A 26,978-nucleotide genomic window follows, 5' to 3' on the forward strand; every position below is an offset into this window, starting at 1 on the left:
TGAGGAAAGGCATTTTTAGGTAAAAATCTAATGCTAATCACTTTCTTTGATGGGGATAGAGCTCAATAAGGCTGGTGGACTTGATTAGATGTGCCTTTATTCTAGAAAAAAGAAAGTTTTGGAAAGAGTTCCACATAAACCAACCATTCTGAAGGGAGGTTGCTCTTATTATTTAAGATCTGAGGCTGCCAGTTCAAATAATGGCTAATGGCTTGAAATCCCCCACATCATTGTTATACAAATGTGAACATCAGCATTATTATTGTTATTTGTGTCCTACCTCTAGACTTCTTTCATTAACATAAACTGAACTGGTTTCAGACAGAGCTGATCGCTGATACTGATCCAACCTCCCTCAAAAGCCCAAATATCAATTTTCTGGGGAAAAAAAAGAATCATCAAATTATATCTGGTTAATTTCTAGTCCTCTAGAAAAATTCCAACATTTAGTGGAGGCAGAAAGTATAATATTAATTAGGAGATGAGCTCTGGATTTTGATAATGGTAGCTTCATAATGATTATACTTAGGTAAGCTTCTAAGATAAGTTTCTTAGCGCTTTGTGCCTCAGTTTTCAATTTCTGTAAAATGTGAATTCTAATGACTCCTACATTTTTGGGTAGTTTTGAGGATTGATTTAGATTATAACTATAAAGTCCTTAGTCTATAGTTACTGTCGAAAAAAACCGGTCATTTTTATTAACAGTGGGCCATAAAGAACTTTCATGTGTATATTCTTATTCTGGGTAAAAATTTATGATTTAGAACTGAAAACATTTTGAAACAAGAGATATATACTTATATTTATCAATTTATATATCATCTTGTTTCAGATAATATATGAATATGGAAAACAGGAGGAAGGGATCTCACCAATCCTAGTCCTGGATTGTGGAAAGTTTCTCCAGGTTGGAATCCAGTGCAGGCATGCAAGGTAGTTGTCAGATGTTCTGTTTTCAGTTTGCTATTCAAACACAAAGTTAATTAAAGATATGGGAAAATTCAATTTTTCCACCAGCACGATGTCAGTGATCAGAAATTAGAAATTCCATTTTAAATGTTAAACCTTAGAATATAGAATATTTCAGTGTGTTTTAAAAGCTGTATTTAGCACAAAATAGAAGCCTGATATCATGTAAAAATACTCTCTATTCATCTATGTTTATACTCTCTGACACAGTGAACTTTGCATATGGATGGGACCTGTGAGTCAGCCAAACCCGAAATTTGATAAACTCTTACCTCCTGTTTTTATGCCATAATGACACAGTGACTGTACCTATCATATTAAAAACACATGTACTCTCACAACACAGTCATTACCTCCTGTTATTGATTTTTATTAGCAAATGACAAGCAACATGGTTAGTTACTATAAAACGCTAACAGTTTCTTCTTCCCTCATTCTTTCATTACTGGACTCTTAGTGGTTTATAACACATTGGACTCCCTTTCCCTATTGTAGTATTATGGAAATAGGGTGATTTGATTTGAAAAAAAAAACTGATTATTGTAAAACAGCAATTAACTCTTACTGCTTAACTTGAACATTCGTACATGTTAGTTTTCCAAGTAAATAAGATGCCTTGCTAAAAACTTTCTTTCTGCCAAAAATGTACTACCATCTGTGTTCTACATGGCAGCATTTTTAAATTTAATACATATGTCCTCCTTTATTGGAAGCATGTTAAAAGCTTTAATATGACATGAAACAGAAATAAAATTGTGATATTTCAAGCATGGATGGAAATTTCAGATTTGTGACATTCAAAGAATTTGGGATTTCATGTGCCATCCATTAATTTTATAGAATTCTATGAGTCCCTAATGCTAGAAAATATTTAATTGTAATATTGCTGGGGTCCAACCCCAGTGGGTCCAGGGGTCCCCAAAGGTGTGGACGGAGTCGGCGAAGAAGGAATGGCACGAAGACAGCCTTCAGTTGATCAGCAGCCTAGTCAGGACCTCTAGCCAGGATCTCTAGCCAAAGTTCTGGTCGGGTTCTGGTTAGGAACTGATGAGGATCTGATGAGGATCTGATGTTTATTGTCTTGTTACATCCGTATTTATACCAGCCAATTTTAATCCTGTCAATTTCTATTACAAAGGTTAGGGCATTTCTTATCTCCATTCCAGGGAGTAAAGATTATGTAAGGGGTTGTATCCCCTCCCTAACCTCAGGGAAAAATCCCCACCTGGGGAAACAACCTTTCTCAGAGAGGTGACCTTGGTTAAAACACATGGCGCTAAGGAGAGCAAACATATTAAGAACAATATGCTATATATGCCAGGTCCCTTGAAACATATGCTGTGCAGATGTTTCTTTCCTGCAGCGACTGTGTCAAGCAGCAAGGATGGACCGGCTTCCGGCATAATATGTACACAGTTTGGGGTTTGAGTTATTTTATCGTCTCAAAGATAAAGACCTAGTATTTAAAATAGGTTGAGTTTTATTAAATAATCTGAAAAACTCCAGTTAGAAAAGGTAATGTAAAAAGCAATGCAATAGAAGGCAGAAGGTTTTCTGAATACCAGGTGGTCTGATTATGATCCCCAGGATCCATTAACTGTATAGTCTTAAGCAATCACTTATCAGCGTCTCTATTTTCTTATCTGTAAAATGAGTGGGTTTTGTTAGATCAATAACAATCACTTATAAATCCATCACTCAGATACCAGCACTGCTAACACTTTTAGCTAATACCTTAAAATCCTTTAAGTCATTACAAATGCTTTGTCCATTTTATTTTAAACTAGAGGCCCGGTGCACAAAAATTTGTGCACTCGGGAGGGGGTCCCTCAGCCCAGCCTGTGCCCTCTCGCAGTCTGGGACCCCTCAGGGGATGACCACCTGCTGGCTTAGGCCTGCTCCCCAGGGGATTGGGCTTAAGCTGGAAATCAGACATTTCCCTGGCAGCCTGGGAGCCCTCGGGGGATGCCCACTTGCCAGCGGGGAGCAGGCCTAAGCTTCAGTCAGACATCCTTTGCGCTGCTGAGGAGGTGGGAGAGGCTCCCACCACCACCGCTGTACTGGCAGCCATCAGCCTGTCTTGTGGCTGAGCAGAGCTCCCCCTGTGGGAGCGCACTGACCACCAGGAGCCAGCTCCTGCATTGAGCGTCTGCCCCCTGGTGGTCAGTGTGTGTCACAGTGACCAGTCATTCCCAGTCTTTCTGCTGTTAGGGTCAGTTTGTATATTACCCTTTTATTATATAGGATAGAGGCCTGGTGCATGGGTGGGGGCCGGCTGGTTTGCCCTGAAGGGTGTCCCGGATCAGGGTGGGGGTCCCGCTGGGGTGCCTGGCCAGCTTGGGTGAGGGGCTGATGGCTGTTTGCAGCTGGTCACACCCCCTTCAGGGTGGGGGTCCCCACTGGGGTGCCTGGCCAGCCTGGGTGAGGGGCTGATGGCTGTTTGCAGGCTGGTCAAGCGCCCCCCCCTAGTGGGGACCCTCACCCCATGGAGGTTTGGCCAGCCTGGATGAGGGGCTGTTGGCTGTTTTCAGGCTGGCCACACCCCCTTTAGAGTGGGGGGTCCCCACTGGGGTGCCTGGCCAGTCTGGGTGAGGGGCTGAGGGCCATTTTCAGGCTGGCCAAGCCCCCCCCTGTGATGGAAGCTCCCAGCCTCTCCTTTTTTTCTCCTTTTTTTTATTCTGGGATTTATTTACCTTCTATAATTGAAACTTTGTTGCCTTCAGTAGAGCTCAGAGCCAGCCGGGAAGTTTGGCTTCCTCCATCACTGGAGCAACCAAGCCTCCTGCTCACTTCAGCTCCGTGGCTGCTGGCCGCCATCTTGGTTGGGTTAATTTGCATATAGTTGCTCTGATTGGCTGGTGGGCATGGCTTAAGGCGTAGCGAAGGTATGGTCTTTTTGCATGTTTGTCTTTTATTAGATTAGATGACTACATAAGATTCTACCTTACACATAAGCCACTATTTATTTAACCATTCTCTATTGTTGGTCATTTAGATTATCTAAAAAAATATTTTAAAATTCCTGTAGAAGACATAGAAGCATGGAATAGACTATTCTATCTCAGAGGGAAGTGGGGGAAGAGATTGGGGGAGTTTGGGGCGGAGATTAACCAAAGAACTTGTATGCATATATGCATAATCCATGAACACAGACAATAGGGTGGTGAAGGCCTGGGATGGAAGGGTGAGGTTCAGGGGCAGGCCAGAAGGGGTCAATTGGGGGGAAAAGGGGACACATGTAATATTTTCAAAAATAAAGATTTAAAATAATAATAATAAAATTTCTGTAGAGACCCACAAGTAGACTCTCACTAACGAAGTGAAGGAAGAGAGTTTGTTGAGGCTGAGGAACATTGGCTTTTCATAACAGAACTGAAAATATTGAATATCTGAGCCTGGCTAGATGGCTCAGTCGGATGGAGCATCCTCCCAATAGGCCAGGGTTGTGGGCTGGATACTTCAGTCAGGGCACATACAAAAGTCAACCAATGAAAGCATGAATGGGTTGCATAACAAATCAGTGTTTCTCTGTCTATCTCTCTCTGTCTCTCTCATTCTCTCCTTTCTTCTCTCTCTAAAATAAAATAAAATAAATAAAATAAAATATTGAATATCTAGTTCATGACTTGCCTAATGCTTCTCCCCAGTTACGGATTAGTAAGCACCACCTTTATTTGTCATAGACAAATAATACGATGTAGCCGGTGTCTTCTGTCCACTTGGGCAAGATTATATCCACCCAAGGCTTGGTGGCCAGAGTTTATACTCCCAATATCTGTGGTGGCACATTTATTTAGCTTTTTTTTTTTAATACCTCATCTTATTTTTCTCTAAAATGGTTAAGATGATATACTTGAATTTTTCCTGTTTTACCAGCCCTTGTATCCATAAATTACTTAAAAAAAACTTTTCTTTTTTTAAAAAAATAATTTCAGAGAGGAAAGGAGAGGGAGGGAGGGAGAGAGAGAGAGAGAGAGAGAGAGAGAAACATCAATGATGAGAGTGATTCATTGATTGGCTGCTTCCTGCACGCCTGCCACTGGGGATGGAGCCCCAACCTGGGCATGTGCCCTTGACTGGAATCAAACCCAGGATCTTCAATCCGCAGGCCAACGCTCTACCCACTGAGCCAAACCAGCTAGGGCCATCAAATACTTTTTGTGTGTGTAATTCCTCCAAAGAAATATTTCAGTATGTACTGCTGGTCATTTAAGAGCAACATAGTTTTAATTCTGACATAAAAGAAAACAAACCTGTTATAACCTCAAGGAATTTACCATCAAAACAATGTACTGGCCAGGTAGCTCAGTTGGTTGGAGTGTCGTTCTGTACACCAAAAGGTTTCGGGTTGAATTTTCAGTCAGGGCACATATCTAAGTTGCCAGTTCAATCCCTGAGTTGGGGGTGAATTTGGGAGGCAACAGATCAATGTTTCTTTCTCTCCCTTGTGGGGCGCAGCTACAGTGTTTTGGCCAGGTTCAAGCCTCGGACTAATGAAAGGACAGGGTCCTCTCATTGCCACGTGCAAGTCTCAGCTGGAAGGGCAGGGCCCTCCCAGCACAATCATAGCCAACAGCTATAGTTGTAAGCTTGAACCTATGGCCCCACATGCCTGTGTGATAGAGTTCAGGTGCATGTAGTTGAGTAGGGTTGAAACTAAACTTGATCACGCCCCTACTTTGCCTTGTGGCATCTGCTATAAAATAAAGACACAGCTTGTGGGCCCTGGCGCTGTCTCCTCATCAGGGAGCAGCGTCCCACCGAGACCCAGCTTTCATTCTCTTGTCTGTCTTTTCTCAATCCTTTCACCCCCCTACTCAGGGTCACTGAACCAGGCTGAGCTGGCATGGCACATAAGGCGCCCTGGGGCTGAGTATGCCATGGCCTTGCCGGCTCCCCACACTCCCTTCCTTCCTCTCTTAAAAAAACATATCTTCAGGTGAAGATTAAAATATACTAAAAAAAAAGAAAAAAGGAAAAAAAAAAGAACAAAAAACAATAAAACAATGTACTGCCCTGGCCTGTGTGGCTCAATTGGTTGGGCATTGTCCCATGCACGAGAGGGTTTAGAGTTCAATTCCCAGTTAGGGCACAGGCCCGATGTCAGTCTTGATCTGTGTGTGGTGGGGGGAGGGGGAGGAAGGGGATGCAGAGCAGCCTATGGATGTTCTGCTCTCATGTCAATGTTTCTCTCTCACTCCCTTCCTCTCTCTCTCAAATCAACAAACAAACATAAAAAAAAAGAAAAATTAATGACTACTTCCTTTTAAAATGTTTTTGATTGATTGATTTGAGAGAGAGAAAGAGGAAAGGGGGAGAGAAACATCAATTTGATGTCCACCTATTTATGCATTAATTGGTTGATTCTATTTTTTAAAATGTTTTTATTGATTTCGGAGAGGAGGGTAGAAGGGGAGAGAGATAGAAACATCAATGATGAAAGAAAATCATTGATTGGCTGCCTCCTGCATGCCACACACTGGGGATCAAGCCTGCAGCCTGGGTATGTGCCCTTGACTGGAGTTGAACCTGGGACCCTTCAGTCTGCAGGCTGATGCTCTATTCACTGAGCCAAACCAGCTAGGGCAAGGTAACTCTTTTTTTTTTTTTTTAATATATTTTTTATTGATTAAGATATTACATATGTGTCCTATCCCCAAGTTACCCCCTACCCCCCCCCCCCCGCCCCGCTCATGCCCTCACCGCCCCCCCCCCCCCATTGTCCGTGTCCATTGGTTAGGCCTATATGCTTGCATATAAGTCCTTTGGTTGATCTTTCCCCCTTACCCCCACCCTCCCCTACATTCCCTCCAAGGCCCGACAGTCCAATCAATGCCTCTCCGTCTCTGGATCAGTCCTTGTTATCAGTTTATGTTGTTCATTATATTCCACAAATGAGTGAGATCATGTGGTATTTATCCTTCTCTGACTAGCTTATTTCACTTAGCATAATGCTCTCCAGTTCCATCCATGCTGTGGCAAATGGTAAGAGTTCCTTCTTCTTCTTCCTCTTCTTAAAGGATACCTGTCAGCATTTCATATAATACTGGTTTGGTGGTGATGAACTCCTTTAGCTTTTCCTTATCTGTGAAGCTCTTTATCTGACCTTCAATTCTGAATGATAGCTTAGCTGGATAAAGTAATCTTGGTTGTAGATTCTTGCTATTCATCACTTTGAATATTTCTTGCCACTCTCTTCTGGCCTGCATGGTTTCTGTTGAGAAATCAGCTGACAGTCGTATGGGTACTCCCTTGTAGGTAACTGAGTTTCTTTCTCTTGCTGCTTTTAAGATTCTCTCTTTGTCTTTTGCTCTTGGCATTTTAATGATGATGTGTCTTGGTGTGGTCCTCTTTGGATTCCTTTTGTTTGGGGTTCTCTGTGCTTCCTGGACTTGTAAGTCTATTTCTTTCACCAGGTAAGGGAAGTTTTCTGTAATTATTTCTTCAAATAGGTTTTCGATACTTGCCCTCTCTCTTCTTCTGGCACCCCTATAATTCTGATGTTGGTACGCAAGGTAACTCTTATGGAGGGCAATTTGGGTACTGTGTCTTAAAATTACAAATGCGTTTTAACTGTTTTTACAGAAATTCCTCCTATACACTTGGACAGATGCAAACTAAGCTATATAAGGTCATTACAGAATAGCTTGTGGTAGCTAAAGATTGGAAACAAGCATTCTCAGTTCACCAGCACCCTACAGGTCAGTAAATTGATACATACACTGGTATGGTAGGCAGCCATAAACACCTTTTAACATATATTTTTAATTTTTTTGAACCGTGTGTCAGGGACATTGGTGCTGTATATATGCTGTGCCTGCTTCAAATAAAAATTTACAAAAGACCAAAATAAAGCAAACTATGACATTCAAAGAAATAATTAGGAAGGATAGCACAGAATGCAAGGATCTGGGTAGTCTATAAGAAAGCTCCCTTAGCCAAACACTCACAAGACTGAAGCCCTGAAAAACGGGAATTGAAATGAAGGCAAGGCCAAATTTGCAGCTGACTTCCTTTGCCAAGAATGATCCAGTAGAGCACCGCCTGTTTGTAGGGTGTGGCCATCTGGATCCGGGACCGCCTCTGCAGAGTGTAATTGGAAAAGTTGAGGGTAGCAACAGTTCGACTTTATGACTTTCCTTTGAGCTCATCATCAGGATTATTTAGGTTCCCTAGTGGCTGGCAGAGGAGGCCCAAATGTCCAAATTTGATAGTAACGGAGAGACCACAGGAAGAGGGTGTGTACCAACCCTATGCTAAATCTACCAGGTTCTTGACCCCCACCCCAGTCCACCACCCTCAAAATCAGTAAGAAGCTGTTGTGATAAGTGGATTATAAAAGAAATAGGGGTCTGTACTAGGGAGATGATAGTGACAATGTTAAAGAAAGAAATAAATCTCTAAGTCTTCAAACTTTTGTAAGAGGTCTAATTTTTTTAAGATGCCATTATTGTGTGTGTGTGTGTGTGTGTGTGTGTGTGTGTGTGTGAAAAATAACTATTTAAAAAAATATTGCCGGAACCGGTTTGGCTCAGTGGATAGAGTGTCGGCCTGCAGACTGAGGGGTCCCGGGTTCGGTTTCAGTCAAGGGCATGTACCTGAGTTGCGGGCAAATCCCCGGTGGAGGATGTGCAGGGGGCGGCTGATCAATGTTTCTCTCTCATTGATGTTTCTGGCTCTCTGTCTCTCTCCCGTCCTCTCTGTGGAAAATCAATAAAATATATTTAAAAAAAAATATTGACAAGGATGACATTGTTTTATATATATACTAGAGGCCTGGTGCACAAAATTCATGCACGTGGGGGGGTGGGGGTTGTTCCTCAGCCCGGCCTGCACCCTCTCCAATCTGGGACCCCTTGGGCCTAAACTGGCAGTCAGACATCCCTCTCACAATCCGGGACTGCTGGCTCCTAACCGCTTACCTGCCTGATTGCCCGTAACTGCTGCCTGCCAGCCTGATTGCCCCCTAACCGCTACCCTGCTGGCCTGATTGACACCTAACTGCTCCCCTGCCAGCCTGATCATCCCCGACTGCCCTCCCCTCCCAGCTTGATTGCACCCAACTTCCCTCCCCTGCTGGCCTGGTCACCCCCAACTGCCCTCCCCTGCTGGCCTGATGGCCCCCAACTGCCCTCCCCTGCCAGCCTGATCATCCCCAACTTCCTTCCCCTGCTGTCCTGTTTGCCCACAATTGCCCTCCCCTCCCAGCCATCTTGTGGTGGCCATCTTGTGATGACGTGAGGGCAGCCATCTTGTGATGACATCGACACAACCTAGGCTTTTATTACATAGGATATTTATATATTCATATATATATACTTAAAATTTTAAAAAATATTTTTATTGATTTCAAAGAGAAGGGGAGAGGGAGAGAGAAACATCAATAATGAGAATCATTGATTGGCTGCCTCCTGCATGCCCCCTTACTAGGGATCAAGCCTGCAACCCAGACATGTGCCCCAACCAGAATCGAACTGTGACCTCCTAGTTCATAGGTCAATGCTCCACCACTGAGCTACACTGGCTGGGCTGTTTTCTACATTTTTAAAAACACTTAATGCTTACATAGTTAATACAGGACAGCTGAATTTTCCTACCTACTTTTGCATTCAATCTTTTATGACATCACATATCATGCAGATTCTGAAAAACTCCACTGCACACTTATGAGAAAATCAGAGTGCAAAAGGTATTGTTTTACTTTTGTTATGAAAATTATTTTTGTCTTGTGCAGTTTCTGGAGCATACTTTGAGAATCACAACTCTATCCTTAGGAATATGTAGGGAGTTTTCAAAACCCTCTATGGGAATCTCATTTCCCAAATTTTCTTGTTAAGTTTTTTGGTCCACCTCTTGTTTGCTTCAACTGTTATTGTTCTTAGGCAGCTATGGTGTTATGTTAGACAATAGCCAAGAAATTTATTTATTTTAACAGAAGCACTAGAGATAGGGCTTATATCACTGAAAGAGCTCTCAGTTAGATCTAATAAAGACAAGTGCTATGAATGGGGCTTTTCTAGGGAGCTGCAAGACAAATCAAATAATGACAATTCTCTGAAGATGAGGCTGTCTGAGAGCCTAAAATCCATTTCCATCCCTCCAGTGGCTGCTATACTGCTGGTTTCCACAGCCACCATGGTTGCAAGGTAAGATGCCATTTTTTCAATTGAAGAACTAGCTGTAAGAAAGAGGGTATTTTTTTTTTTTTTGGTTTGTTTTAGAATTGGGAGCTGTCATTTTGGACAAGATATTTAAAACCATACTGTCAATCTTCCATCCTAAGAGATCCCATCCCTCTGAAAGGAAATGCTTCCATATTCCTCCTAAAAAAGGCAAAGCAAAACAAAACTTGAAAATTGTTTCTTCTGCTCCCTGAGACAGAAGGACCATTGTCTTCCTACTTTTGGCCCATTGACCTCCACAGGACGTACTGGACCTGGATTCCAGATGCGGAAAGAGGGTGGGTTGATTGACGCACGTGGCAAACAGCCTAAATTAGGAATCTGGGGGTGGGGCAGGGCTGTACCTCAAGACTATGAAGTTTTTACTTCTCAACACCTCATCATTTCCATTCTAAATAGCAAAGAAATTACAGTTAAACTTAATTAGGGGTATGTAATAAAGGGACAAGTTTCTCACTAAATGTTCTTTTCCTTGCCCTCCCTGGACGGACTCGGAAGACCATCTGAGCTTCTCGCCCAGAAGAGGTTTCTATACAGGGAATGAGGTCTAGGATTTGCGTGTGAAATAGGGTTGTATTTGCCAGGCCGAGCCCCCTTTCCCCTGATTTCTGGCCGTTTAGGTCAAGAATGGAGTGCGTGAACATGGCTGGTGGCTGCTGGGCTGGACCACTGGCCCCGGACCAGACCGAGCCGCAGGCTCGGCTAACCGGAGCGGACAGGTGTGCTCGGAGCGGAGGCGGCGGGAAGGTGCTGGACTCGTGGGCTCAGCCCTCAGAACCCGGCGCCGGGGGGCGTGCGCGGCCCACGCGGTCGGAGCACTTGACAGATCGCGGAGAAAAGAAAACAAAAAACCAAACCAAAGCCCAGCGGCTGCCCCACGTTTCTTTGCAAAGAAATCGTGGGTGGAGCTCCGAGCCGGACGAGGCAGTAGAATTCCGCAAGGCCGCCTCCGCCCACCCAGCGCCCCCGGACCGCGGCGCCTCCCCCGCCGGCTTCACCCCGCTTTGGGCCCGGAGAGGGAGTCGAGGCAAAGCGAGCGACTCGTCCTTCTGGTACTTCCCGGCTTCGCTCCTCAGTAGTAAACAAAGTGTCGCCGCCGCCTCCACGCTGGTTTGCCTCCTAGCAATCAAACACCCAGAGGGCGAGAGGCTCACAGAAACACTTGAGAATTACCAGAAAATAACATAACATTCAAAGAGAGAGAGAAGGGAAGAGAGGCAAGAGAGAGAAGAGGGAGAGAGAGAGGGGGGGGGGGAGGGAGGGAGGGAGAGGGAGAGAGAGAGAGAGAGGGAGAGAGAGAGAGAGAGAGAGAGAGAGAGAGAGAGAGAGAGAGAGAGACACCCCATTACCCCCTACCAACCCACTGCCACCACCCGGAGGAAAACCGGCCCCGCCCAGGCCGACGTCCACTGGCTGCCCCGGTGGCGGTGCTGCGCGCTCATTGGCCGCCCGAGCTGTCAGTCAGGGGCGGGCCGGCGCGCGCGCCGCAGCGGGAGGGGGTGGCGGCAGATCCCGTAAGTCGGGCGGCCGCGTAGTCGCTGTAGCCTCCGCTGCCGCAGGCACATTCAACAGGCAGCAGCGCTGTGGTCGCGCCGCCGAGGAGAGCGAGCAGCCCGCGGCGCCCGTCAGTTGTCCAGTCCGCGGGCTTTGTCAGCAGGAGCGCGGCGCCGGTGCTGCCCGATCCCGGCGACTCTGGCCTGCCGTCCCGTCGGTGCAGCGGACCCGGAGGAGTCTAGTTGTTGATGGACTCGTGAAGTTAAGTTCTGGGCTCGCGCTTCCACTTCGCTGCGCCTTTCTCGCGGTTTCCGTCCGCTCGCGGCACCGACCTCGCCCCCAATCTCGGACCAGCTCTTTGCGCCCCTCCCCCCTGGACCCCGGTCCTTCGCTCTACCCCTTCTTGGTTCTCCCGGGCTGGGGGAGGGGCGGGGGTCACCATGGCCGAAGCGCCCCAGGTGGTGGAGATTGATCCGGACTTCGAGCCGCTGCCGCGGCCACGTTCGTGCACCTGGCCGCTGCCCAGGCCGGAATTTAGCCAGTCCAACTCGGCCACCTCCAGCCCGGCGCCGTCGGGCAGCGCGGCCGCGAGCTCCGACGCCGCCGCGGGCCTGCCCTCGGCGGCCGCTGTCAACGCCGACTTCATGAGCAACCTGAGCCTGCTGGAGGAGAGCGGGGACTTCCAGCAGGCGCCTGGCTCTGTGGCGGCGGCGGCGGCGGCGGCCGCGGTGGCGGCGGCGGCCGCCGCAGCGGCTGCCACCGGGGGGTTGTGCGGGGACTTCCAGGGCCCGGAGGCGGGCTGCCTACACCCGGCGCCGCCGCAGCCCCCGCCTCCCGGGCCGCTGTCTCAGCACCCGCCTGTGCCCCCCGCCGCTGCCGGGCCGCTGGCTGGGCAGCCGCGCAAGAGCAGCTCGTCCCGGCGCAACGCGTGGGGCAACTTGTCCTACGCCGACCTCATCACCAAGGCCATCGAGAGCTCGGCTGAGAAGCGGCTCACGCTGTCGCAGATCTACGAGTGGATGGTCAAGAGTGTGCCCTACTTCAAGGATAAGGGCGACAGCAACAGTTCGGCGGGCTGGAAGGTGAGTGGCCTTAGGACGCACAGCAGGACCCGGAGAGGGGGTACGAAGCCCCCTACCTGCGCCTGAGGTCGCGGCGGGCAGATAAGGCGGTTGTGCAAGTTTGCTTGTCCTGGAAGTGCAGGGCGCGCGTGCTGGGAGCGGATGAAAATTGGCAGATGTGGGTGGTGGACTTGCTCGGGGCCAGTGGGGGGACAGGTATAAGAGTTCGCGCGCTCAAGTGAGGGTAGGATGGAACGGGGAGCGGGCTCGTTTAAGGGAGAAAAGTATGCCAAGAAGTGGACATCAGAGCAGGGGTAAAAGTTTGCCAGTGAAAGGAGAAGGGGGTTCACTGGGAGCTGCTCCCTCACCCACAGCCCGCGTGGACTTTTGGGGCTGCTCTTTCACCTCCGGAATCTCGGGGACGAGGAAGGCTCCTTACGGACCTCCTAGCCTTGGGCCGTACTGGGAGCGGTTTCCGCTGCGCTGGGCGGGTATGGGCGCGGCGAGGGGCTTCGGAGCCCCGCCAGCAGGTGGAGGGGGGCGAGGCAGGGCGCGAGCCTGCTTATGGGGGTTGGCCCCACAGTTTTTGGAGGACGGTGTGCGTTTTGCTTTGTTTTGATTTTATCCGAAGGGGCCTTGAGTACAGGGAACCGGGCGTGTCGAGCTTGAGGTAGCGCATCCGACGAGTGCAATGTGGTGGCCACAGCCTGCGGAGCCGTGGTGCCGGGCTGCGTGAGGCGAGTTAAAGTTCAAGTGTGACCCTCGGCGGGGGCGGAGGCGGGAGCAGGCGACAGCCAGGGAGGGGCCGAGGGTGCAGGAAGCGAGAACCTTTAAAGGGCCAGCGCGGCTTTTGGCCCGGCCGCGGAATAGCGCGGCCAGCACTTCTCTAGCAAGGAAGTGCCCGCACACTTCGATTAGCCTTTAAATGGGCAGGAAGAGGCTCCCCTGGGTATCCTGGGCTGGGGACCTGTAGGCCTTTTCTCTAGCTTTGCCACCTCAGTTACCACCAAGCACGGAGGTACAGATCCGAGGGCCTCATCCTGACTGTGCAGGCACCATAAGAAAGATAATCATAATCTTTATATACAGCATAATCCTTGCCGCGCAATTGTTACACCAAGGTTGTTTTATGTGCACTGTCATCCCCGTGGTTATTGTGCGTCAAAAAGGTTACGTTATTTACATCGTGTTGAAGTTCCTGGAGAAGGAAACAGGATTTTATTTTTTTCCAGTGTGTTTTAGAGTAAAATTATCACTTACAACTTTATTATTAGGCACCCATGCAACTTAACAAGTGTTTCAAAAGGTAAAGTGCCTCCTTAGGAGGTTTACATTGTGAGTACGTGAAACACAGAGTTTACTCTTGTATTATTATTTATTGTATTATTTTCCATATGAACAACTGTAAGCCTACTTTTACCCCACCCTTTTAAGTCACAAAGTCATAATTGTCTGCCAAGTCCAATTTTACTTAACGTTTGAATTTAACTACTTATTTTACTTGCTCATCTATCCATACTACTTGAGCTATGATAAAGCATTTGCCATTAAATTTTTTATTTTATTTTTTACCATTTAAAGTACAGGGTATACTTACACCATTCTTTTATGTCCTTGGAAATGGGTACAACCTATTTTAACTTGCTGGAATGCCTTTCTTTAAAGGTAGAGAAAGGCAAAGTTTTAGGATTATTTTTAGTTTTGCCTCCCAAATGTCTTTAAGTCGGTATTATTCTTAAACTAGGAATATAACTTAAAGTTTTAAGATTTAGTGCTTAGTAAAAAAATAGAGATTATAAAGCCAAATCATCTGCCAACCATTTTATTAGATTCTTACTTATTATAATTTTTTTCTCAAATGCAATTATAATTTTATTATTTTTAAGAATTTACTTACCCAAGGTAGCAGGTCTATTAAGTATTAGTTAGGATTATCTGTCTAGACTTGGAGGCCCAGTAGCAGGACCTAGTAGAAACCTAGTGGGGCTTTGGAATGAAGTGCTTCAGGTGTAATCAAGAGTCAGTTGGTGCAAGTCAGATTACAGCAAGTGCATTTTCACTTTGAGTAAATGGGTATTTTAAGAAGAAAAGAAACAACATGAGGTGTTCTAACTCATAACTAAGTCTTCTGGTTAGTTTTCATAAAAATGAGTTACTTGTTAAAACCAAGTTTCACTCAGATCTGAAAGATTTTCCTGTTTTAAAGAATCATAAAAGGAAGAAATTCAGTTGTAAAATGCAAATCAACCCAAACGTAACTGCTTCAGAACTGAAGAGAGGCTGCTTAGGAACACTTAAGTATTTACTGTGATGTACTATTAGGAATTAGACTGAATGTTTAGTTAAATATGGTTTCTTGTGTTTTACCTCTTACGGCCTGCCTGAGAATTTGAAAGTCATTTGCATGGACAAAGTTCTTGGGAAACTGTTAAAGGGCTCAAAAACTTCTAGTTCCTTAAATACTGGTTATGTTTTTGGGACATGAATTTTGTATTTGTAGGGATGGTACCTTAAATCTACTTTATACTTGTTTAACATTTATTGTAACTGTCATAAGTTGACACACAAAGTAGAAGCTAAAGTTTTTGGAAAACTCAAGATCTTTTAAACCATGTGCAGTATTTATAAATAGTGAAACTTCTTTCCCATGACCTATTTTTTTTTTCAAATAGAAAGCTGTCTAGAGTTTGGGAAGTAATATTGTGAGTTCTGACTTTTTTTTTTGGTAAATGGTAATTTTGAGTTGGCTCTTGTTTTTTGTTTTGGTATTATTTGCAACACTTAATTTAGGTGAAAAGAATGCTTCAAGACTCAACACATAAAAAATTTAAATTGTTTTATTAATAAGTAGCTCAGATACTCTTTATTTTGGAATGAAGTTTCTTTAATTTGGTCTGTGAACTGAGTACATTTTCTTGCATTTTAAAATTAATATCTATTCTGTAATTCGTATTTTTAGGCTGTAGGTGAGTAATTTAACTAGTTACAGAGATCCCTTGGCAGGAAGATGGCTGCTTTTTTGCTGCACAGTTACATTTGACTTAAATAATCCTGGTGAAGCCAACTTCTAGTTTGTTTGTTACTGAAATTACCTTAAGGAAAACCCTTTTTTACAGTTAGGTGAAAATTGCAATATATGTATTTGAAGAAAGCATGAGGAAAGAGAATTAAAAGTGGGTAATGATTATGCAGCCAAGTATATATTATTTGCTAAAGATTGAAAATTGTGTGAGACTGATGTGAACATGAACATGTCTTATGATAACTTACTTTGTTCAGAAATTCTAAAATAGATGCCAAGTATCTTAATTGAGGCTCATAAGAACTTTATTTTTATTTTGCCTATGTTTTTGTGGCAAAAAGGGGAGATGTGACGGGAGGGGCTTCTGTTTTTGAATGATACTGAAAAAATTTTAAAAATCATTTTTTTAAGTGGCAAACATTTGAATATTGGTAAGAAAGGTATAAAAGTTCTCATGTAAATTTTAAAAAAGGTTAAAGTTTGTGGAGACCTTCCCATAATTACTGAAAGTCTATTACATTGGCAATGGACACAAATATTGCTAGATATCATGCACTGCACAGGGAATCTGAGTGTACAGTTGAAGTGAAGATAAGGGGAAATAATACTCAGTGGTTAGTTAGAATCCCTAAGAGGCTGGAAAAGTTTTGTCTGTCCTTGCGCTCTTCATCCAGACTCCTAAACTGTAATTCTGCATGACTTACATTTTACCTATCATCCATCTATCTATCTATCTATCTATCCATCCATCTATCTATCTATCTATCTATGTCACTTTGAGAGAGAGAGAGAGAGAGAGAAACACTGATTTATCGTTCCACTTATTTCATGCATTCATTAGTTGCTTCTTGTATGTATCCTGACCTGGGATACGCCACAGCCATGGTGTATTGGGACTGTGCTTTAACCTGGCCAAGGCCTGCATGACTTTCTGAGAGAGCAGCTGTCTGTATTTGTCTGGAATTTCTTCGGGAAGCCTGAACTATTTGTATGTTTCTGGAACACTCTGCCCTTGGAAACTACCCAGTACCCTGGCATCATGGGAATTTACTCGGCTGTTTTTTTTTTTTAGTATGTGTGTGCTGTAACTTTGGTGCTTCCTGGAATTCTCTTGGAAAGGCAATATAAACCCCATGGTGATTGGAGAGAGCAAAGGAGTTTGCAAATATAGGGAGCATCAGTGAACACAGTGGTTTTAGTCCTGCTTCTCTGCAGTTTAAAATTTGCCTTGGCCCTCATAGGAACAACTTGCAGAGACTTGCCCAAACCCCCTGGGGTGTTACTTTGGTCAGATAACTATCTTTTTTCTGTGCATACAAAATTCTGAAGTTGGTGTGGTTCTCAGTTGTGAAACAGAGAGGACCAGATGAACTTGAAAAATGTTTATTTTGGTGTTGAAGGGATGCAGGCTTGTATTTCAGTGGGTATACTGTATACAAATGTATTAAAAGGTTGGAAGAAGTCTCCCTTTTTGCTAATTCCTGATAAGGACTAACAGAACTTGTCAGTGGCACAGAAATTTTTTGCAGAGAATTACTCCTTGTTATTTGTGGTTTTCTAAGGAACATATGAAACAAGATAATACATTTTTGTGTATTGGTGATTTCATATGGTTCAACCTTTTAGGAAAACCCTTTTTCCACTGGCACTTCACTTTACTCCATGCAATCTACTTATGATTTATCAATCTACCTATGAGTTAAAGCACTCTAAGTACTGAGTTTTGGGTTGAGTTATCTTTGCCACTTGGAAGGTATTTGGCTGCCTTCCTTTTTAAAATTTCTTTTTCATCTGTTATATAGCTTTACTATAAGCTAAAGAAAATTAAAAATAAAGTATTTTTGATATTAAGCCAAATAAAATTAGGATGCCATATCTGCAACAGTTATTATTATTTCAGTTTATTATTTAGTGAATTTTCACCATAATGCATTACTGAAGGACATACATTCAACATGTGTCCTTTAGTTTAGGCTGTATCCATTACAGGGGAAAAAAAATACAGTGAGACAGAGCTGCGTGATAAGCTTCTGCAGTCCCAAATTCTGTGTTTCAATGATTGCTGAAGCTGCACTCTTTACGGTCAGTAGATAAAAAAGGCTGTCAGGAGAGTGTTTGAGTCTTTCTCTTTCTCATTTTCTGTTGACCACTCTTTGTATTTTCCTGTCTTGGACTCTATTACATTGTATTATACTGATCCCCACCCTTCATTCTGACTTCTCCAATTGCCTTACTCATAATTTTTCCTTCTCCTGTGCTAAGTCATGAGTATACGTTGGGACTAGTTGTGATCTTTTTCTCTGGTTGTTTTCTAGATGACTTACCCCTCTATGGTTCTATGTCTCCAGGTACTAAAAACCGTAAATGTTCTACTTTCACCTCAAATTCAACATGTCTAAACCTAAGCATACAATATTTCCTCTTCCTCTCAGATGAGGTTCCTGTCTTGAGTTCCCCGATTTGGTTCTTGGTCTACTTAGTTCTTTCCCTAGTTTTTAAACCTGTATGTCCTCTTCACTTTTCCTATGGGTTCAATGTCCCCTAGTCTGCTAGTCTGTTAACTCTTTCTTTAAAGTGTTTTGAAACTTTCCTGTATTAGCTTCTAATTATTCCCCGAGGTTAGCTCTTAATTCAGGCCTAGACCATTTTGTCCCTAGGATTTGGATCATCAGTGCTTTTACTGGAAATTCCACAAATTTTGCTTATAGTCTTCAAGGCTCAAGTTAGTTCCACCAGCTTTTATTCTTGGCTTGTGCTGGAAGGCATTTTTGCTTTGCCTGAGTTTGAACTGAGCTACACCAGCCAGGGCAGTCCAACTTAATTTTAAAATTTGTTTTTGGAATGATGGACTGGCATTCATAAAGACATGAAAATAGGGGAAGTATCAGAGTGATGGATATATGAAATACAGAAAGCTTGAAAAGTATAGGTAGGTTCTGGCTGGTGTGGCTCAGTGGTTCTATTCCTGGTCAGGGAGGTCACAGTTCTATTCCTGGTCCGGGGACATGCCCTGGTTTTGGACTTGATCCCCCGTGGTAGGGTGTGCAGGAGGCAGCCAATCAATGATTCTCTCTCATCATTGGTGTTTCTAGCTCTATCTCCCTCTCCTTTCCTTTCTGAAGAAAATATAAATATATATAGATAGATAGATAGCAAAGTCTTGTCAGACTGAACTTGGACTTTATTATGAAAGTAATGTGTTGTAAGACCAAATTTTTCTATGAAATGGTATCTTTGTTTTTGTAATATAAGAAATTATAAAAATAGGATTACATTTTTAGTTTTTTAAGTGCAACTTAGAAACACTCTCATGTGTAAATATGGACCCATGGAATGCAACTTAAAGCCAGTAGTATATTGCATTTTAAAAAATTTTACAGTCAATAGTATTTGGTAGTATACTGCATTTGATTTAAAACTGACATATAGAATTTGGTAATACATGGAACAGATTACATAATTGACTTAATATGAATGGTAGGCATTTACAAAATATTTAGGTTTTTGCTTGGTCTGTTTTTGAAAAGTAACTTTCATGTATTAGGAGCAGAGTGATTCACACACAGAAATATCACTATTGAACATAATTCTTGTTTTTTTTGAAAAATGAGAATTTCTCAAATTAAAGTTAGAAATATCAAAATATACTCAGGGTAACTGAAAACTATACTGACTTAAAAAGATATTTTAAAATTTAAATATCAGTTAAAAATATATATTTTATTGATTTCAGAGAGGAAGGGAGAGGGAGGGAGAGATAGAAACATCAATGATGAGAGAAAATCATTGATTAGCTGCCTCCTGCACGCCCCTTACTGGGGATCAAGCTTGCAACTCAGGTATGTGCCCTTGCCAGGAATCGAACCCAGGACCTTTCAGCCCACAGGCCAATGCTCTGTCCACTGAGCCAAACCAGCTAGGGTTAAATGTTAGTTTTAATGTTGCATTAGCTGAATATTGGATATCCTGGATATACTAGATCTTTATCTACTACCCCAAGTACAGGAATAAAGGAGATTATGAAATGCTTCAATGGATCCAGAGGAGGTTAAATTTGGCTAAACCCAAAATTGATGCCAAGCAGACAGACATTAACTGAATGTGTTCAGAATACTTGTCTGACTAGTTTATAGTGAACTGTTTTACTGTTATGTTTGTACCTATAGTAGCAGACTATACTTCATTAAAAAGTTACTCTGTGGTCTGGGGACAGTGAAACAAAAGTAGACTGAATAGCTCCCTACTGTAGGGTTTTATTAAATGTGTAAGTTATCTTTCACATAGACAAAATAGCTTCCTAAGCACACTTGCGTGATTACTAATGATGTCAGGGTAAACTAGTTAAACTAAGTAGGCAACAGTATGGACTTGGCCAGTCTAATTTTCCCTGTTATTTGTAGATCTAGTGAATTTCAAAAAACTGCAGCTCATCTTTGCTCTTTTCATTCCATAAGCAGAGAGAAATATAAAACATCATCCTTCAACTTAAGTCTCATCTTGGTTCTAATATTGAAGAGAAGTGTGGGGTCCTATCTCCCTCTGGAAGGAGAGGCAGAAGTCAATTTGTAGATCTCTGGGAAGATATGTTATATCTACCAAGGTAGCTTGTCCCTACTGTTATTAAGTCACATGAGTTTTTTAATTCTTAGGGATAATGAATGGTGTATTTGTCTTCTCTGATGAGAATGCCACCTCTAAAGTGTGTGGCTCATTTGTCTGCACTGCAGCATCTGTGACCTGGGGTGTGCTGTTATCTCCAGCAAGCTTCATGTAGGGAAATCTCGAGGCTGTCACCTTTTTGAGTGTGACTTGGTTTTATTATTTCTGTATGTTGAGACCTAAAATGAAAATACTTTTCTGCAGTGATTAATTTTCCCTCCAGATGATATTTATCTTAATTATAGTGTCGTTTTTTTGTGTGACTTAAGTAACAGAACCGCTGCCCAGTTCATCTGATTAAAACAAAGCTGTGATGAAAAAAAAACAAAAAACAAAACAAAACAAAAAACAAAACAAAACAAAAAACAAAGCTGTGATGAATAAGGAGGGGGGAAATTTGATTAAGCATCAGGGTTGAGGAAAAAAAAAAAGTTGTTTACAACTGTCATCCTAAAGTTGTTACACAGTTGTCTTTGCACTGCTGGTGAGAGGCCTCATTATTGGTTTGCTGACTTAAACATTTGAAAGTAGCTAAATGAACCTGGCATCAGGAAGGGGAGGACCTCAGTGGTGCATTTTTGTGACAGCAGTGAAAAAAAGTTTAAAGTTTCAAGGAGCATGAAGGAAGATAAAGATCTTGTCAGTAGCATGTTATTTCTCCAATAATTATCTGAGGCCTGGGGGCACTTAATTATGCTTCCTCTGTCCCCCCTCCCTCCCAATAGTTTTCCTTTTTTAATCTAGAAAAGTAGTGCCTTTCCTCCACCAGTACCATGCCACAGAAGCCTGTGTGAGGTGGATTGAAGGAACTTCTAGCTTGTCTGAGTGAGAAATCCCTGCAGACATAATGGGAGGGAAGGTCTTTTATCTCCCCAGTGATGATGAAGGTAAGAGTGAAAAGGAAAGGCATACCCTTCACTTCGCTTCTGAAAAGAAATGCATTGGATTTTAAATTCAATTTAGAGAGATAAATTATAATTGGATTACATAATTTCTATGCTTGTAAATATTGTGCCCTTCAAAGCTGGAAAACATAACCACATAAATATTTGGAAATGGTCTATACAAGTAAATATCAAATACCTCTCAGGCTGTTAGGTTGCTTGGAAGTAAGGTCAAAGGAAATGATTTGCATAGTGTTTAGCTAGAGACTCTTATTTTGGCAGATTCTTGAGGTAGTGAGCATCAAATGTGGATTTTATTGTACTATTTTGACAGGAAAGGAATATTTTTCAGCTGTTCTCATATAACCTTAAGTGTAGGATTGCATTAAGATAAATGCATCAAGATAGGTGCATTCACTCGCCACAATTTGTATCATAGATGATGTATCTTCTTGTCTCTATGAGGCTTAATTTTCAGAATCACTAATTTGTCACAGCAGTGAGGGTTCGGTGTCAGGTTTCAGCCAGTGGTTCTGTAATTTGAATAGAGGAGAAACCCAAGTATTACATCACCTGTCTGTAGCAGGGAACCTCCCTCTCTGAAGGGGGTTGAGGTAGAGGCAGGGGAGGGGAACTTGTAACTATCAACTGAAGTTGTTTATGTGCTCATCACCAAGCTGGGAGCATTTCTCTAATTTTTTTCTAAGCCTTTTCTCTGGATGGGTAGATATGCATGCCATCCTATTTGCATACAGTGAATGTGAAAGCTTCCTTTGAACCAGTCTACTTTTATGTAATCTGACCTAATTGATCTTTCTCCTTCAATCTTTTGTGAATTTAACTTTCTCTTTAGTGGCTCATTATGACATTTGCATACATTGAATATACTCTCATTCTCTTCTGTTACCTGTGCAACCAAAGTTTCTTGAGCCCTTTTAGAAGTCATGAAATAGAATTATGTAGTGCCTAGATTTCTAGTTAATTATATGTGTGTGTGTATATATGTATTTTATATATAAGATGTTAATGTACAGGGTGGGGCAAAAGTAGGTTTGCCGTTATTTATATGGAAAATAATACAATCATTTAAAAACAATAAGAAAAAACTATTTTGTGTACTCAGAACTGTATACCTACTTTTGCCCTACACAATTTCTGTGCATTTGCATTAACATGCAGGCTTTGAGATTATGATGTAATACTGATTTTAGACACAATATTTGATGGCTTTACATTTTAGAAGAGGCCCCCAAAATGGTTTTGATTGCTATTTTTGTTTTCTTCTGAAGCACTTGATAATTTAAAAATTAATGCTAAGGAAATTTATTAGGGTTAAAAATTTCTGTAATTAGGCATGTCTTGATGATATTTACATCTTTTTTTTTTTTTTTTTGTAAAGGATACTTCCCCAGTTACTCCATAGTAGTTCTGTAATATTATATTCCAGTATTGTTGGGATATTTCTTCAAGGTGCTTTATATTTCTTGAAATGCCATGTTAACACTTTTCCTAACGACTGAGGACATACTAAAGAAAAAAAGTAAAAGGAAAGCAGAATTCAGATTATTAAAAAAAGTTAAAAAACAATGTTGTCACAAACTTGAAGAATTACCCTGCCCTCAATAGTCCCCCTCCTTCTGTCACTGCCCTTCAGAGATGGCTCGTGTTCATGATCTGAATTTTCACTGTGGTGTCTAACTCAGGAGTAAGTATTTTTAAAGCAATCTGTTCAGTTTAGTTGAGTTTCAAACCATTTAATAAGTAGTTTGGATATTAAAGTTTGTGCCATCGCATCCCTTAGTGTGATTGCTTTAAGCTAAAGGTGGAGGATGTGAGAGATATAGAATAAAATGGAGGTTATTTTATATTAATGTAGCCCCTATTTATGCTGAGTGCTTTTTCTTTACAACCTATGGGCTGGTGAATGTTTGAAGTTAATTTCAGAATTCATTACCTTTTGATTGTATACCTTATACATTGTATTTTAAGAAAAAAATTAAAAATAATTATTGTGCCATGTGATCCCATTGAACAATGTAAATGATCTTGGGTTATATTAGATGTTGAATATATTCATAAAAAGACCCTACTTAATTTCTTTTGTGATGAAATTGTGGAATCATTTTAAAGACAAGCTGTTTTTTGATGGCTATGATTTTTAGCTTAACCATGACTTCCACCTGAACACAAGAAGAGAAAAGGAAAACACATTAAATAAAGGAAGTCATGAGCTGAGATCTATTCTACTGCGATTGACAACTCAGGCCTCCAATTAAGCCTCATTTACACTCCCCACCCTCATTTGTGTTTCAAATAACTTTTAAGACTGGGAGGAAAAAGTAATGAAGTTGGAGGGATAAAATGAAAACTTAAAACAGTTCAGATTCTAAGGTAATGAATGCACCTTCTAAAGGATTCCTTTCATGACTAAATTCTTTGTTATTCTTAACTGTGAATACACCTCTGGGATTTGAAATGGAGACTCACTCACCTCCTTTAGTTACCTTCTTTATTAAGCTTACTTCTGCCAGTTTCAGGAACTCACTTAAAAAAATGATGTTGAATTTTATTAAGCAAACTGCATGACCTGCCTTTAGAACAAAAGCTCACCACTTTTGGTGAGATGAGCTTGCTCTCTGAGGCTGCTATCTTGTTGCTGTGGCCTGAAACACGTTAGCAGCCACCTTCCTGAAGGACCTGCACAGGGCACAGAGCATCTTGATCTCACCGATAAGAACATAATGACTTGTTAGATCACATTTATTGTGCAAATGAACTTGAATGTCACCAAGACAGCATACCTGTGTAGAATTAAAAGACTTAAATTTTCTTTTGGATTTAATGCTCCTTCCATGTTTTTTATTAGGTTATAGCTTTTGGATTTATAGCTACTAATTCCGGCTATAAATATGTCAATACTATTTTTTATTTTTTGTCAAATATAGGGCATGACCTTTGACATCTTGCTTGGCTATGTCTGAGAATTTGACAGCCTTCAATTTAAATGGAATTCCCTTGCTTTGTTTCCTGTGATAGTGTGGGAAATACACTTTTGGCTGTTTCAACCAGAGGTGGAGGAAGACAGGAAATAAGTAAAATTGAAACACACAAAGAGGGTATTAATTATTCCTGCGGGTGTGGTTTAACTGGCATGCTTTTTTATAGGAGTCTGAACCTACAAAAGTAGTTAGTACAGAATACTGAGAAAATGCTATAATATTTAGTTTTGTTTTCTTTGATCGGGACTTGACTAGCTTGACATTTTAGCGCCTTTGAAACTGTTTTGCATTTAAGTACACATGGTAGAAAGAACTAAACTCCCTGTCATGTCTTTTTATGATGCTTTTACCAGTCTTAAGTGTGCTATCAGCAGCAGAGAAATGTGCAAAAGGAACCACATTTGCACTTCTCCCATGAGGGAGGAGAGGATTTTGCTGCTACTTACTAAAAGTTTACATGTGTGATTCTGTTTCCTGAATCTAATCAGAACCACCATAAAAAACTATCCCTTTTATCTTGTATGCATATATGCATAACCCCTTGACACAGGTAGTAGTGTGGTGAAGACCTGAGGTGGGGTAGGGGTTAGGGGCTGAGGGTTCGGGCTAGAAGGGGTCAATAGGGAGAAAAAGGGGACATCTGTAATATGTTGAACAATAAAGATTTAAAAAAATTATCCATTTTGAATTGTCATGAAATTAAAATATCTAACATTTGATGTAGAATGAAATCTTGAAGCCAGAGTTTTACAATATTTCTCTTTTAAAAGTCACAATAGTCAACTTTTGCTTTAACTGCTTTAAACGGAAGATCATGATTCCCCTGCCCCGTTTTCCCTCAGTCTACTAATAGACTTGTTTTTTGTTCATTAGTTTTTTGTTTGTTTGTTTTTTAATTTTACTTCCCATTTAAGGCTAATACCCAGGGTACATTAGTTAAAAATGTAGGTTGTAGTCTTATCTGTTCTGTTCTCGGTTATCCACTAATTGAAGAATGCCACATGTAGCCTTCTGAGCTTTTGAGGATATACATCCAAATGGCTCCTGTTATAAGGGCACTTATTTTTTATCATCTCCTACATTCTTCCCTACTTTTTAAACTCCTCCTTTGCTTTTTCCTCCTAATTTTTAGCCCCCTCATTCAAATATTTGATTTTAATAAATTTCTCCCATTTGTTAATGTAAATTAAGTGAAAAGTTCTTTTAAAGGTCATTGTTGGTTACTGGTATGTTCTACTTTATTGCAACAACCCTGTTGTGTTTACTACTACCATTGGGAATGGTCACTGAATTATTAATGGATCTAATCCCATTCAGAAGTATTTACAAGTAGAAGATTTACTGTCTGACAAGTTGTCTGTATAGGAGTTATCTTAAAGTGTTGGCATTTCCCTTTATTTCCTAGTTCTTGGGCTTTGGCTCAAGGGCTGAGTTTATTTGTGTAAGAGAAGGTATGAAGAATCGTGGAGACTTTGAACAAATTTAAAACTACCACCTGATACAGGAGCCATTTGGAGGTTTTGAGAATCTATTACCTCTCACACTGCTAAAAGTTTATTTCTGTATTGAACCTATCTTCACCTATTATTACTTCTGTCCCACATTCCCAGCTCAGCTTGCTTCTGTTTCTGGGTTTGGGAGCTACATTGAATTAGCTTATTTCCCATTCAGGTACCTGAAGCCAATTCTTTCCCCAGTCCTAACTCCTTATTGAGCCCTTCAGGGGACTTAGTTTTTCTATATGTTATCAAAACCCAGAACTCCCAAGCAAGTTTGTTGTGGCTGGGGTATGGATGAAGTACACAGTGCGGTGGTAGTCCAGGCACAGCATGCTTCTGGTAGGGTGGCTTGAAAAAGCCTGTGCTAGTGTTGGGACTCAGTTCCTTCATCCTGTTCCACTACACCAACTGTTGGGTCTGAGCCCCTCTGTTAGGGACTGGACCTTTTTGGATGCCGGGTATTAAACAGAGAAGCCATGAGAAGTTGTGGGTATATAAGAGTCTTTATTATAGGAGTCATTGCTAACAAGGAGCCACTAGACAAAACAGTTTTTCAAAGCGAAGTTCCATACAGTAGTAGCTGCACACCCGGTAGGTAACAATACATCTTTCCCACACAGCAGCAGCAGCCTCTGTACCCACAGCAGCAGCCTGCTGGTCAGTAACATCTTCCCCATAATACAGCCCAGTACTGGCTGGTCAATAACAACTTTATACTACTTAGACAAAAGAGACTTCTTTCCAAATAGCGACCTCACTGTTTGGGTTATAGAAGGGCATGCTTGCACAGTGTGCATCTTATGCATTCTTGCTTTGCATCTGCATATAGCAACTCAACTTTGACTACTTCTGATTAAGATTCCCACACTGAAGGAAATACCTTTTCCACTGTCAGGTCATATAGATGTAAATTTTCATAGCATTTGTTCTCACAAATCCATCCCATTTTGTGATATGTAGTTAACCTATATTTGATTTTTGGGAGGAGAGAACCACACTGAGGTACAAGATGAGTAATCATAGCCATGTCTGTATAATGTCACCAGCTGTTATCATTGAGCTAAAAAAGTGTCTTTGTACTTTCCAGTGGTGAATTTTGAACTGTCTCTAGCCATAATCTAGTTTAGCAAATTCTGTAACCTTCCTGTTCCATCTGTGTTAAATTTGGAAATTATTAACTTTGAGAGTGGTGGTGTTGGCTGACTTCAC

At 42.0% G+C, this 26,978-nt stretch overlaps 1 protein-coding gene across 2 annotated transcripts in view; it reads left to right on the forward strand.

The window, feature by feature from the left end:
- The first annotated feature begins 11,674 nt into the window (after nucleotides 1-11,674).
- The window catches only part of FOXO1 (forkhead box O1), a 113,358-nt gene continuing 98,054 nt past the window's right edge, over nucleotides 11,675-26,978 (forward strand). The window contains exon 1 of one of the 2 annotated variants that reach the window (XM_070409134.1): nucleotides 11,675-12,727. In XM_070409134.1, the coding sequence (XP_070265235.1) occupies nucleotides 12,086-12,727 (642 nt within the window). In that variant the 5' untranslated portion in view covers nucleotides 11,675-12,085. The remainder of the gene's footprint in view (nucleotides 12,728-26,978) is intronic. The other variant, XM_070409132.1, reaches the window with a different exon arrangement.

The sequence above is a fragment of the Myotis yumanensis genome, unplaced genomic scaffold (genome assembly GCF_028538775.1).
Source record: "Myotis yumanensis isolate MYYU_CA2020_CCGP unplaced genomic scaffold, mMyoYum1.0.hap1 SCAF_3, whole genome shotgun sequence".
Taxonomy (NCBI): domain Eukaryota; kingdom Metazoa; phylum Chordata; class Mammalia; order Chiroptera; family Vespertilionidae; genus Myotis; species Myotis yumanensis.